Genomic DNA, 12,888 nt, shown 5'->3' with positions numbered 1-12,888 from the left:
TTCAAAGCATTATTTACTCTTCCTGTTGGAATAAAATAATTGTTAATTATGTAACTGCAAAGTAATAATGTGTTTTTGATACCTTCACTTTTGTTTTGTTGCATTAAATCATACCAGGATGTTTGCCACCAGACGCCACTGCGCCAAACCATCCTCAAATAGCCGAGAATGTTTTCCCAGATGGGTCCAACGTCGTGCGTAATGGCGCGTAAAGCTGTGCGTAAAAGTGGAACTGTTCACTTAAGACAGACAGACAACTAAGACCCAAAACAAAAAAACAAAACACATCACAATTATTCATACATAACCCATTACAGGAAGGACCATCTGTCCTCTGGACTGACATGTCTTTAGCAGCACATTCATTATTATTTAGCAACAAGATGGACTGATGGACAAAAGCGTTCTTCAGCCTGATGCAGGTTAAATGTAGGGACTCTGGATCTCCTCTTGGAGGGCAGAAGTTGATATTCCCCATTTAAAACATGTAAGGGATCAGAAGATATGCTGTTGGCAAGTCTGAGTATACTCTTGTTGCGAGCTGCTTGAAAGGAGGCTGTCACAGGTTGGCCAATGATCTTCGCGCAGATTTTGATTTGGCTATAAAGTTTAGTTGTCTTTCTAATTTTTTTTTTTTTTAAAGCGCCAAACCATCCTCAAATAGAACCGAGCATGTTTTCCCAGATGGTTTCCAGCGTCGTGCGTAAAGGCGCGTAAAGCTGTGCGTAAAAAAAGTGGAACAGTTCACTCAAGTGGTCTACAGGAAATCAACTGTCCCCAGGAAACCTTTCACGCCCTTTCCAATGTTTTCCTTTTTCATTATAGATATATGGCGGAAATAAACCCTTTCTGGAACGCAGCCCTATGTTTTCCATGTTTAGAGAGAGGACCCATCACACACCCCTTCCACCAATCCATCCAATCCTTACGCAGGAGCAGCGTTGACGGGGGTCAAGAGGAAAAATAGCCACATATATAAACGCCCAGGCGGTCACTTCTTGCTCCGAGTGCCCCCCACACTGTGCTATACACTCCTTGTGTTGTCATCCGAACCGGGAATTGTCTGTGCTTCAGGAACAAAGTACTTCTACTACTAACTAGAAATGGCACCCAAGAAGGACGCTAAGGCACCTGCCGCAAAGGCTCCTGCTGCAGCAGCAGCACCTGCACCCGCACCTGAGCCAGCACCTGCTCCAGCTGCAGTTCCAGCTGTCGACCTGTCCGCCGTCAAGGTACATATGACCGTGAAAAGCATGACTACACTGTTAAAAATTTCCCAGTAGAATAACAGTAAAGAACTGGCAGCAGGGTTGCCTTTATGTTACTGTCAAATTAACATTATTATACAGTTTGAACTGTTTTTTGTTTTTTTATTAATTTCACAGTATTTTACAGTTAATTTACTGTTTAAAGATACATTATGTAGCTGTTTTTCACCTTTCTTTTTCTTACTGATTTGTTTTAATGCACTACTTAGGTTGTATTTTTTACATACATTTTAATAAACATTATTTTTTTGCCTAGATGAATAGACTTAGCAGGTTACAGACATAGGAATAGTCACACTAAATACAATTAAAGGCACTTGTTAGGAAAAAGGCTATAATAGACTTGTTGACACTTTTCCCAAAAATGTATGTCTATAGATGGCTACAAGCACAGAGTGCAAACCATAACAACATGTGAGTGAAGAACAGAGCTGATTCACTGATTTTACAATCATGTACAATGTACAAGCCTCACATGTGCAGATCAGGTCCCAGAATTCAAGAAATACTGCATGAAACTGTTACTGATGATACTTTAGACAGTTGATCAGCAGTAAAGTGCTGTTTTTTAAGAATGCATTATAGTCCTATGAGCGTTATTTAACAGGTTTTCTTTTGTATTAACAGTAAAGCACTGTTTTTTAGCAATAACAGGTTAATACTGTTGAAATCCTGCTGTAAATTAACAGCAATTGTTTACAGTGTAGGCTACTGCAATAGGGAGGGATGGAGATAGGATGATGGCTGCTCAGGACTTGACTTTTCCACTCACACTCTAAAAGATGACAAAAGTAGACCAATTTTAGTGGTTTCCTGAGTGATTTTGGAGAAAACAAGCAATGTTATGTCATTTATATATCACACATTTGAAGGAGGGACAATGTGAGAACAGCAGAACACTAATTTGATCAGAGGTGTCAGTGTATTTACAGTGCAAAATGCAGCCTAATTGTACATCTTATCCTAGAAAGAAGACTTTTGTGTTGCTGGTTGTTCCAAATCTAAATTAAATTGTGTTTTTTGGTTTAATGCACATCCTTTATCACCTTGACATGGCCAGGTACCAAATATCACAACCAGAGATGACACGTTTCTATGAACATCTACGAGTAGATGCACAGTTAAGAGTGAGTTAGTGAGAGCAGCAGCAGCAGGTTTGGATGACTATAGAGTAGAGTTGACTGAGGAGAATGACTGGGACCATGGATAGCTCACTGTGGTTTAGACCACACCCTCCACCTCTCTGGATTGGACTAACAGGATGGTGACTAATGTGTGATGGCTATGCAGGGTGACACCAAATGTGGACATGTTAATGTAGCTAAAGTTGGACCTCCACAGATCGGGTGCCTCTACGTGAAGCTAATTTTGGCAAAGAGACAAGTTTAATCCCGGTCCAGACCCGATTAATTAGTTAATATTAAGTGTAAATGCCTTTTGAATACAAGTGGTTATCGTTGTTGATTAAATGGCATGTCAAAACTCTTGCATTTGTATGTGTTGTACTAATACGGCTGCTGTGTTTTGGCTCCTAGATCGACTTCAGCCCAGACCAGATTGATGGTAAGTACACCTCATTTTACCGTTGCTACCATCTGACACTCCACACAGCCCATAAAACTAATCCTTCTCTTAAATGTCTCTTGGCCGATCAGAAAAAGCCATGAATATAATAAATCATGGTTACCTCGCTTTTGTGTTTTGACATTCTTGACATTCCTTGGTTGAAACAGATAAAAACTTGAATGATACATCACAAAGTAAGCATAAAAAACATAGTTTATAGTTATATACAAAATGTACACATCATGGGATTGTCAGCTGTTGTTAATGCAACATTTTTCAAGTAATAGTGCATAAATAAAATAGTGTATTGTGCATTCAGTGCGAAACATCTGGAAACATTATTCCTAAAAAAAAAAAAAATCCCACAAACTGATTGTGCAAACTGTTACCATCAAGAGTAGGTAAAAAAAACACAGTAAATCAGCTGGTTTCAAGTCAAAATTCATGCAGACCATATCACATATTAACCAGCTGGACACAACTCATGCAAAAGGTTTCATGTCCTGACTGTCACAAATCAATTCAGCCAATCCCTGAGTCCTGATCATCTATTGGCCGCTTGTTAGTGAAATATCAAACCATGGATTAGAGGAATGGTTAATTACTAAACCTGCGTGCTGTTGGTCCCATCTGACCCTGGGCAGGACACCACCTGACAAGACCTGTCGTCTGGCCGGCTGCTTGTTACGCTGCAGTCAGCATTCCCTACTTTTACTCAGCTCACCCGTAGAGAGCCGTGCCTTTAAAAGGAGGGGGCTCATATTCTCAGCTATGTTTATCAATTCCAAGGTGGTCTTTTAAAAGGGCCAACAGCGCTGCTGAGAGAGCGAGAGAGAGAGAGCGAGAGAGAGACAGCTGCGATAGAAATAGTATGAGTGGTGACAGAGCTCAGGAGTCAGGCCATAATACCACAACCTATAGAGACGTCTTGCCCTTGTTATATGGCGCCCTTGTTGTATGTTTCCCTTGTTTAGTTTGTACAGGAGCTGCCTCCACCTGCTGGCAGGCGTGCAACAGCCACAGCTATACTTGGTCACATGCAAACCACTGTCTACAATTGTGGGGAAAACACATTTAACACATACTGTACTATATATATTTAATATAAAACAAAATTAATTCAAAATACATTTTGTAGATGGAGCTGCATAGATTATTATACCTTAAAGGATTGTCATTATTAAAGCATTTCAACACATTCTCATCCCAACTCGTCACATACTGACTGCTGTGAAATAAACAAAAACACTTGCTTAGGTTCAGGCAACAAAACCACATGGTTAGGTTTAGGAAAAAACAACATGGTTGGGCTTAAAATTACTACGTTTGTGAAGTGAAATTATGACTTGACGTTGTGAACAAGGGACACGGATGATCAGCTGATTGTAAAGCGAAAGTGAAACGTCTCCTGGATGAAAGCCGTTTATATTTACATACGGAGCGGGTCCTCTTCACATTCATGGTTATCATGTCGGCCACGGTAGTTCTCCTACACGCATTGCAACAAACTGGTGCCAACCTCACCGCCAGATGCCATCAAATTCTCTTCTCTGCTCAAATATCTGCACCTTTAATTCTCGATATGATATGACTTTGCAGGAAATTAATAATTAGATAAACTATTTTAAAATACGTAAATAACAAAAACATACAAAGAAGCGTAAGACAAGTTTATGCAATTAAATGTAAAATGCTGATGAATAATTGAAAGTCCCTCAAACAATATTATAAAAATATGATATTGTACAAAATGATGACATCACAAGGTGCAGTTTAAGCATTCACAGACCTTACAAACAGAAATCAGTTAATGGATATATTGGATTCATTGAGGTGATGAAATCCTCTCCTCCCTCCCCTCTGCAGACTACAGGGAGGCCTTTGGTCTGTTCGACAGGGTGGGTGACAACAAGGTGGCGTACAACCAGATCGCTGACATCATGCGTGCTCTGGGACAGAACCCCACCAACAAGGAGGTGGCCAAACTGCTGGGAATGCCCTCCGCTGAAGGTAAGAGACACATTCAGCTTTTCTCCTATTAGTGAATATGATTTTTAATATTTTAATTTGATTTTTGTCATTATGGTAGGGTTTTATAGATTCAAAGTTTTGAAAATGTGTTGTCATATTTGTTTGAAGTTGATTATTTCATAAAAATTAATTCCTAAAAATGCAAATAATTAAATTCTTCTTGGGACTGAAAGGCTACTGGACATACAAGATACTATTTCTAGTCCTTCTAATGATAAAATTCATAACTGTTGATGGTTTTTGTATAGACATCAGTGTAAGCTGCGTACTAGTCATTACTAGCAGCACTTTCAAATAAACATAGTTATAACCGAGTAGCTCATGGGGCAGATTTGTCTAAGAGATGATATTTAGAGTGTGTGTGGTACGCAGTAATGCATGGCATTTTTTTTGGTGCAACTTTAAAGTGGGTACAGTATGTATTATGAGGAAGAACATATCAGTACCTGCTTTTAAGTCGGGAACCAGTCATGTTCAGTCAGATCAGCTCTTTCCTCTGAAATCTGAAAACACATGGAGCACTTCTGTCACAAGAATGTCAAGCAAATACAGAATAAACAGAATAACTAGAGTAAATACTCACAGGCTGAAAATCCTGCTTGTGCTGCTCCTGTAGCCAGAGGTTGAAACTGTCACCTTTTTGAATGCACTGTAGTAATATTAATAACAATTATACATTGTATTTGCAAAGTGCTTTTCCAGACCCAAAGCGCCAGGACAGATTTACACCAGAGGTAGAAGATGTACACCACTATGATATGTACTCATGCAACATCACAGTTGGGTGTGGTCACGTGCAAAAGTTCACACATCCTACTAGGATGGTTAGTGAGGTCAGACAATTTGAATCTTTCAACCTTTAGATTAGTCAGTGCAACAAAGCTTTTCTTTCATTCAAGGATTGGTCGAGTGTTGCTCCTCATATTGTATATTTAGTTAGGTTTTTAATCAGACATTTCTGTTTGCTAATATCATAAAAAAAAAACAGAGAATCGTACTTTCGATGCCTCTGATCTGGTCTGTGCAGACAGGTGATGATATGAGTGTAAATCTCTGTAACCTTTGAACCAAAATAGCCCCATGATGCTCAATCATTGCTGACAGAAGCAGTTCTGAACCTCACTCTGCACTGTGGCACAGTCAATAAGACAAAATGAAAAATAAAGAAATAACCAAAATCTGTCACAACACCTGTAGAGACGCAGCACCTGGAGATATATTATTGATGCTAAAATTGTGTTGACAAGGATTTTGTTGTTTCTATTGTCTCAAACCTGCGTGGCTCGTTCACCTCTGGATGTAACTGACCGTCATTTCGTGTGTCCTCTCATACAGACATGGCCGGCAAGAGAGTAGAGTTCGAGGGCTTCCTGCCCATGATCCAGACCATTGTCAACAGCCCAAACAAGGCGCAGTTTGAGGACTACGTTGAGGGTCTGCGTGTCTTTGACAAGGAGGGCAACGGCACAGTGATGGGCGCTGAGCTGCGTATTGTTCTGTCAACACTGGGTGAGTGAGGCCACTGGTGTGTCTCTGTGTGTGTGTGTGTGTGTGTGTGTGTGTGTGTGTGTGTGTGTGTGTGTGTCACTATGTGTGTAATATTAATGCTGGTTGCCCTCTGCCGCCTCCTACAGGAGAGAAGATGACTGAGACTGAGATTGATGCTCTCATGACAGGACAGGAGGATGAGAACGGCTGTGTCAACTATGAGGGTGAGCCACAAATTACGACATTATGACTACTAATAGATGCTAATATAACAATCTTTTATTTTTTATACCGTTACATTCCTGTAATTTCTATAATAATAGTACTTATGTTCATGAAAGAACACATTAAGAATATGAAAAAAAAATACGTGTATATGTATCTTTCAGGACCTTTGCCTCGCTCAGTTTTTTTCTTGTACATTTATGACTTTAATCACTTAATTTTTTACTCTGAATATTAACATGGCCCTAATACACCGTCGTACACTGCACCATTTTCAACAAAATTTTAAAAATAACCCTGATGATGTCACCATAAGGAAAGACGCTGTTGAACTGTATTATGGGAAGGATATCTCGACCTCTGCTGCTTCAATTTTGACCATTATTTCTTTAATCTGTCCCTTATGAGTCCCCCATCTTTATGGAAGTGCATTACTAAAGCACTGGAGTGCCCCTTTAAATGCATACTTAACCCAGAATGTGAAGTGTTAATGTCCACTTTCCACAAATATTTCAATAAAGCGAATATACTGTATATTTTATGGTGCATAATCCAGACCAAACACATTTTAAAGTGCTGTCGTCAATATCTAAACTGTTATATGTCATTTATATAGATCTATATATTCATATATAATTGGATAATTCTTCTCCTCACTCACTCATGTTCCCTCTCTTCTGTCCTCTCTGTGTGCTGCCCTGGTCTCCATCTGCAGCCTTTGTCAAGCACATCATGTCTGTGTAAGGACCCTGCCTCTGCGGTGGTGAGCATCGTATATGCGCAGACCCCATGGTGTCGCGACATCCACTCGCTGTTTTCCTGTACCACCTGAGGACGCAGGGGGAACAAAGGACTATGAGATGTCATTTCCTGAACCCTTCTTTTGTTTTGTTCTACACTTTTTGTGTCCAACTGGTGCTTTTTTTCCCCTCTCCTCCTCATCCTCCTTCTATTCGGGAAGCTGTCCTGATTTCCCACGAGAAGTTTTTTTTCCTCATCTTTCTCCCCCGTCTCATTGGAGATTTCTATCATCACTGGTTTTCAAATTTGAGCAGAGATGGAGGGGGCGGTGGGATCATGACGACCACCCCCTCCCGTCACTTTACGGTCTGGCTGGCTCTCTATCTGCCAGTGAAGTGACTGCTCTGGCCCAGGACTGGCCATCAAAATGAATCCACTCCTCGTCCAACCCACCCCTATAGGTCTTAACTTATTGTATCCTCTGCCACAATAAACTTTTCACAAACTCCCATTTTATTTCCAAATTTCTGACTCAGATGAATGTTAAAGGAATAGTTTGACATTCATACAAAGTAGTACGTCCCAAATGTATGCATACTGCATGCAACAGTATGTAGTTTGTAAGTGCAGCTGTAGTATGTACTAAACATAAAAATAAAAAGTGATTTGTAATGCACCCTATGCCTTGTCCGAAATCGCATACTATGCACTACATACTAAATATGTATATTATCATTCAACACAATATGTGAATAAACAGTAGTTTGCATCTTTTCGGACGCACTGAGCAGTGATTTACGTCGTCTGAGACGTGTAACCATGGTAACCCATGCCAACCTCACGTGACCAAAACGCTGGTTTGTAAGAATCAAAGTCTAGTGAATAGTGTCCAGCGTTGCATACTGTAATATTTCACCGGAAAAAGTATGCATTTCGCATACTATTGGTTTCATATTAAGGTTTCTGACAAAACTAAAATATCTCACATAGTGTTTTAGCGTACTAAATAGCATGTTAGTGTGGAATTTCAGACGCAACATGTCTTGTAATCTAAATAGAAAACAGCACTCCAGTATCACTTTTTGTCCTTTTTATTGTCATTAATTATTGTAATTGGTGTCATATCAACAAGAGAAAAACTGCGTACATCTACTTGACCTTTTAAATACATTTACAGTTGCTGTAGGGTGGAGCGGGAGGTGGGAAGGGGGCACACGGAGATGGGGTATGCAGAAAAAACACAGAAGCAAACAAACAATCGCAGGTGAGGGCAGTAATTAGGCGGGAGGCAGGATATACCACAAATGGTGTCTGAAAAAGAAACTAGATCACCCCAAACACTTTTTTTCCTAACAGATGTAACAGGATCCGAGTTCCCTCGGCCGTTTTATTTTTCTTCATGAATCGTCTTTTTAATGGATTTTTCAAAATATTTTTTTTTTTTCCACTTTCGTCTCCCACATATTGCAACGAAACATCCAGATACGGTAGCATACGTCGTAAAACGGCATGGGATCTGCACCAAACGCACACACACAGACAGATTTCAGAGTAGCTGCATGTTCTGCTAAATCTCAGGTCGCATTCGTAGCGTCGTCCTCTGCGGTTCAGACTGTCCTGATGAGTGCAACATCAGCCTGTGTTAGCGGAGGAACATCTGCACTGTGAGCTCAACATCTGCAGCTGTAAAGACGAGATACTTTTAGCTGCAGGTTTGTGGAATGAGCTCTGGTGTTTAATATTGTTCTGATGTATAAACAGGCGTCTAAATTGAACTACTGAGCGGGTACGAGTGTATGATGCTCTTCAACAGGACTGAGATGCATTCCTTAGCAACACCAAATCAGCTGTCTGACATTGTCACCAAGCATTACACTGTAAACAACTAATAACTACAAAACATGAACTGGTTTAATCTTTATCCAATAATTGAGGAAATAACTTACTAAAATCCCTTTTTTTTTAAGATTACAAAATAGCCTCTTTTCATATTAGAATCAATACATGCTCGTCATAACATGACCTAGTTCTTGCAGTAATGCAATTTTACAGGTATATTTTATAGCCATATTGTCACTTCCTTTTAAAATGTTTTTAGGACATGTAGATGGCAAAGAACTTGTATTTTTATACATGTTTCTATATATATTTGTTAAATATATTATATATTGGATGACAAGAATGACTTGCAGTAAGGATGCTTGGTTTGTTAGGGGGGTTTGGCGTCCATGCACGTTTACTGAGCAAGAACAACACGTGCTGCATGGTGTGCTGGCCACATTACTTCTTATTTAATGTAGAAAAAAAGGCTGTAGCTTCTTCAAAACACTGATCCAGGACCAGTTAAGCCAATATCTGGCCCCCTCCACTTTGTATATACCACTTAATCTAGGACCAGCGCTCAGACTGAACTATTCTATGCAACATCATTCAAAAAGAGAGAGAGAGAGGCCAACAAAATGAATCAGAAATATAGCACATATTTGGGAAATAAAGAAGACCAAAGTACTGTAGCTCCTAATTCGAGTCTCTACTTAGAGTTGAGTGATGGATCTGGAAGTGGAGATGTTTAGAGGCTGTGGTTTAGCTGAGGTCGGCCTCAGGGTGGCAGGAGAGGGCAGAAAAGTTTGAAGGGATCAGGGTAAGAGGATGTCTGGGGTTGCAGATCAGGAATCCAGAGGTCCAGTGTTCACAAACCCTGCTTGGCCAGAGCCGCGGTGACGTCCTCAGCCAGAGTCGCTAATTGCGGCGACTCCAGCACGTTGAGGCTGCCGGAGGACGATAGTTGGCTGTCCCGGTTGCGCTGGGGGGACTCTAAGCCAGACATGCCCGGCGACTGGACGATGATCTCTGCTCCGTGGTCCACTTTTGCCTTGGCTTGGTCGCGAAACATCAGCCTGTGGGTCTCAATCTAACGGAGGCAGGTGAGGTGGTGTGACGCGAGATGTGGATGATCAAGAATAAACACATCATTTTCATATCATGTAGAGTGAAAACTATGAGAGGTTCAAGCCCCTTTAATCAAAGGTCAAAATGTTTAACTTTGAAAAGTCATAACTCCTATGACGCAAGTCTGATTTACATGAAACTTCTCTGCAACCTCTACAAACTTGCATAAATAACCTGAGCCTGACTACATTTTTTTTGCCATTTTGAATTAAAAAAAAAATAAAAAATCCTCCTAAACCCTAGGTCTGCTACAAAATCTTCTGTGGATCATAACTGTACCAAGCGTATAAAACTTATGCTGATATCACATCGCGTTTTCAAGAAGCTGACCAATGAACTTTAAAAGGGTGGGGCTCAGCACATCAATAGACCTAAATCCACAACCGTTGGGCCAATCATCACGGAACTTGCAGGATATGTCCACATAAGCACGTGGAACATACCCTGAAAGTTTCATTCACATTTAACACGGGGGCGTTTCGTAAATGAATGAGCGTCCATCCACTCATCATAAAACCAGTTAGTTATCTCTAATACAGGTGTCGGAATGTGTCAAAGGTCTAGACCCCTCGCAGCTTTCAACTTCTAACGGTCTGTGTTGGACTGAACCCCGGACTCAATACTTGCGGCTAAATTTTACATGTATCTTTGTGAGTCAGCTTCAGAACAACTGCAAATAAAAAAGTTTAACTTTAGAGAACTGTACCAGTCTGTTTTCTAGATTTTACTCAGACGCTGTAGCTCTTAATCCTACGCTGACTTCAGAGCCTACCTGTATACTTGATGAACTTGGATGTTTGGATTAATCTGTACATTACCTATTGATAGTGGCGTATACTATACCTTTACTGCTACCTTCACAGATAAAGGAATACAAGTTTTTGGAAGATTGGCTTGTTGGAAACTCATTCCAGACTATGCACATATCCTTTAAGATTACAATAACGTTTATACAAATGGATATTACCATTCTCTTCACTTGACAGGTAAATTAACTAAAGAGTTTGTGCACCATGACTCGTATAGGAAATTACACTCAAAAAAAGAAGTAAAGAGTGTTTCATACAAGACTTGAGACAATCTCTCAAAAACGTGTTGTTCCTTTAAATCATGGATTGGGAGCGTGGAGCTGAAACTCACCGTGACACGGTTTCCACCAGGGGTGTGCTGAGCATTATCCATGGAACCCACCTTGGCTTGGGCTTTGTCTTTGAAGTCCAACTTCACAGTCTCTATACGCACATTACCGCCCCCTGGGGAGGAGTAAAGGAAGTGTTAAAACTGTATAGAGAATTGACATGAGATATCAACTCAGGTTCACATAGAGGTAGCAACGGACAAAAGGTGAAAGAAAAGTCAAGGTGGTTGAAAAGTTAAAACCCTGGTCTGTTGAGACAGGTTTCATCAGGAAAGTGAATGCGTACTAATGCTGTACTGGAGGAGCGTGCCAGCTCAGCAAACCCTCAGTGAATAAAGGTTAAAAGATGGACAGAAAGGGACCAGCAGATGGAGCTGCAGGACCTCAACACCATGTGGGAGGGGAGATGGGGGCTACCACACCATGCAGCAAAACAGCAGGGACTCTGGAAAGCTGTCTGTCATTCAGCATCCCTGTCTGGTAGTGTTCCTAGATCTTTTCAGTATTCAAAATAGTTCTGCAGTGAAGGGCTAGGTGAGTTGGATCATAAACTAGACTGTGAAAACACTTTCCTGAGACCTGCATCATCCAACGAACGTCTGAAGAACAAAGCATCATTAATAAAGTGAGCACAAGTCGTTGATAATGTGCGTGATTTTTTGGTCACTTTCACAGTTTAGTCAAAAATCTAAATTGGATGTATAACCCTCTCCAGGTTTGACCCGATCCAGTTTATCAACAGCTCATCAGCATCCTGCTGCTCCACACTCACACACTCGGGTTAGAAACACACAGAAAACGGGGAGGCCGCCAGTAATCACACCACCTCCCACATTCGACCGCCTGTGGACGGACACATCGAGCTGTCAATCCAAATAGAGTTTACTGCTTCATCTTCATCTGGCTGGAGTGTTATTTCAGGAGGTAAATATAAACTGCAAATTACATTCTTTATTTAAATTGGAATAGATTACACTTTATTGCCATTTAACAAACAGCCACAGTGTATTAAAGTGCATGGCTTGCTTACACACTGTATACAGGTAAGCAAGTCTTACACCTACACCTAATTGGCCCCATTTACATCTGTATCTGGATAATGACGTCCGATCCATGGGCATTTGCATATACAAATCTTTCCTTTTTTTCCCTCTTAATAATTGGTTGAGATCCTTTCTCAATGCTGATCCAATCACATTCGGATCACAAAGCACTCTACATGCTTTACCTTGCTTTAAAAGAGACCCACATAGACCCATTTTTGTATCTTATATGGGGGGACAAGGGGTCTTTAGGGGGAGAGAGCAGATCATCATTAGATGTCACATAGAAGTGATGTGCATCATCTGAAAGCTGGGAACCTGAAGAATAATTTGAGATGCAGCTCAGCACTGTGTATCAAGTTTTTCTAGTCGTGAATCTGTAATAAACATTGTGTTTTAGTTAGGCGCCTATTCAAATGTTGAAAGTTTATAAGTGTAT

At 40.6% G+C, this 12,888-nt stretch overlaps 2 protein-coding genes across 2 annotated transcripts in view; one reads left to right on the top strand and one right to left on the bottom strand.

The window, feature by feature from the left end:
* The first annotated feature begins 1,008 nt into the window (after nucleotides 1-1,008).
* Nucleotides 1,009-7,830, top strand: myl1 (myosin, light chain 1, alkali; skeletal, fast). Its single transcript, XM_037790015.1, has 6 exons — nucleotides 1,009-1,232; nucleotides 2,804-2,831; nucleotides 4,701-4,844; nucleotides 6,201-6,374; nucleotides 6,500-6,577; nucleotides 7,294-7,830. The coding sequence occupies exons 1-6, from the start codon at nucleotides 1,104-1,106 to the stop codon at nucleotides 7,320-7,322; spliced, it is 582 nt and encodes a 193-aa protein (XP_037645943.1). The 5' UTR covers nucleotides 1,009-1,103; the 3' UTR covers nucleotides 7,323-7,830.
* A 2,039-nt stretch (nucleotides 7,831-9,869) lies between these two features.
* Nucleotides 9,870-12,888, bottom strand: part of map2 (microtubule-associated protein 2) — a 98,307-nt gene continuing 95,288 nt past the window's right edge. The window contains exons 20-21 of the mRNA XM_037790016.1: nucleotides 11,409-11,521; nucleotides 9,870-10,230 (exon numbers count right to left, since the gene is read on the bottom strand). Of these exons, the coding sequence (XP_037645944.1) occupies nucleotides 10,009-10,230; nucleotides 11,409-11,521 (335 nt within the window). The 3' untranslated portion in view covers nucleotides 9,870-10,008. The remainder of the gene's footprint in view (nucleotides 10,231-11,408; nucleotides 11,522-12,888) is intronic.

The sequence above is a fragment of the Sebastes umbrosus genome, chromosome 13, assembly GCF_015220745.1.
Source record: "Sebastes umbrosus isolate fSebUmb1 chromosome 13, fSebUmb1.pri, whole genome shotgun sequence".
NCBI lineage: Eukaryota > Metazoa > Chordata > Actinopteri > Perciformes > Sebastidae > Sebastes > Sebastes umbrosus.
Note: the sequence above shows the minus strand (reverse complement) of the source record. Positions and strands in the feature narration are given on the sequence as shown.

Coding starts and splice junctions, on each gene's coding strand:
- myl1 (XM_037790015.1), top strand. CDS start 1,104: ATGGCACCCAAGAAGGACGCTAAGGCACCTGCCGCAAAGGCTCCTGCT. Junction 1,233..2,803: donor TCGACCTGTCCGCCGTCAAG/GTACATATGACC, acceptor TTTGGCTCCTAG/ATCGACTTCAGCCCAGACCA. Junction 6,375..6,499: donor TATTGTTCTGTCAACACTGG/GTGAGTGAGGCC, acceptor CGCCTCCTACAG/GAGAGAAGATGACTGAGACT.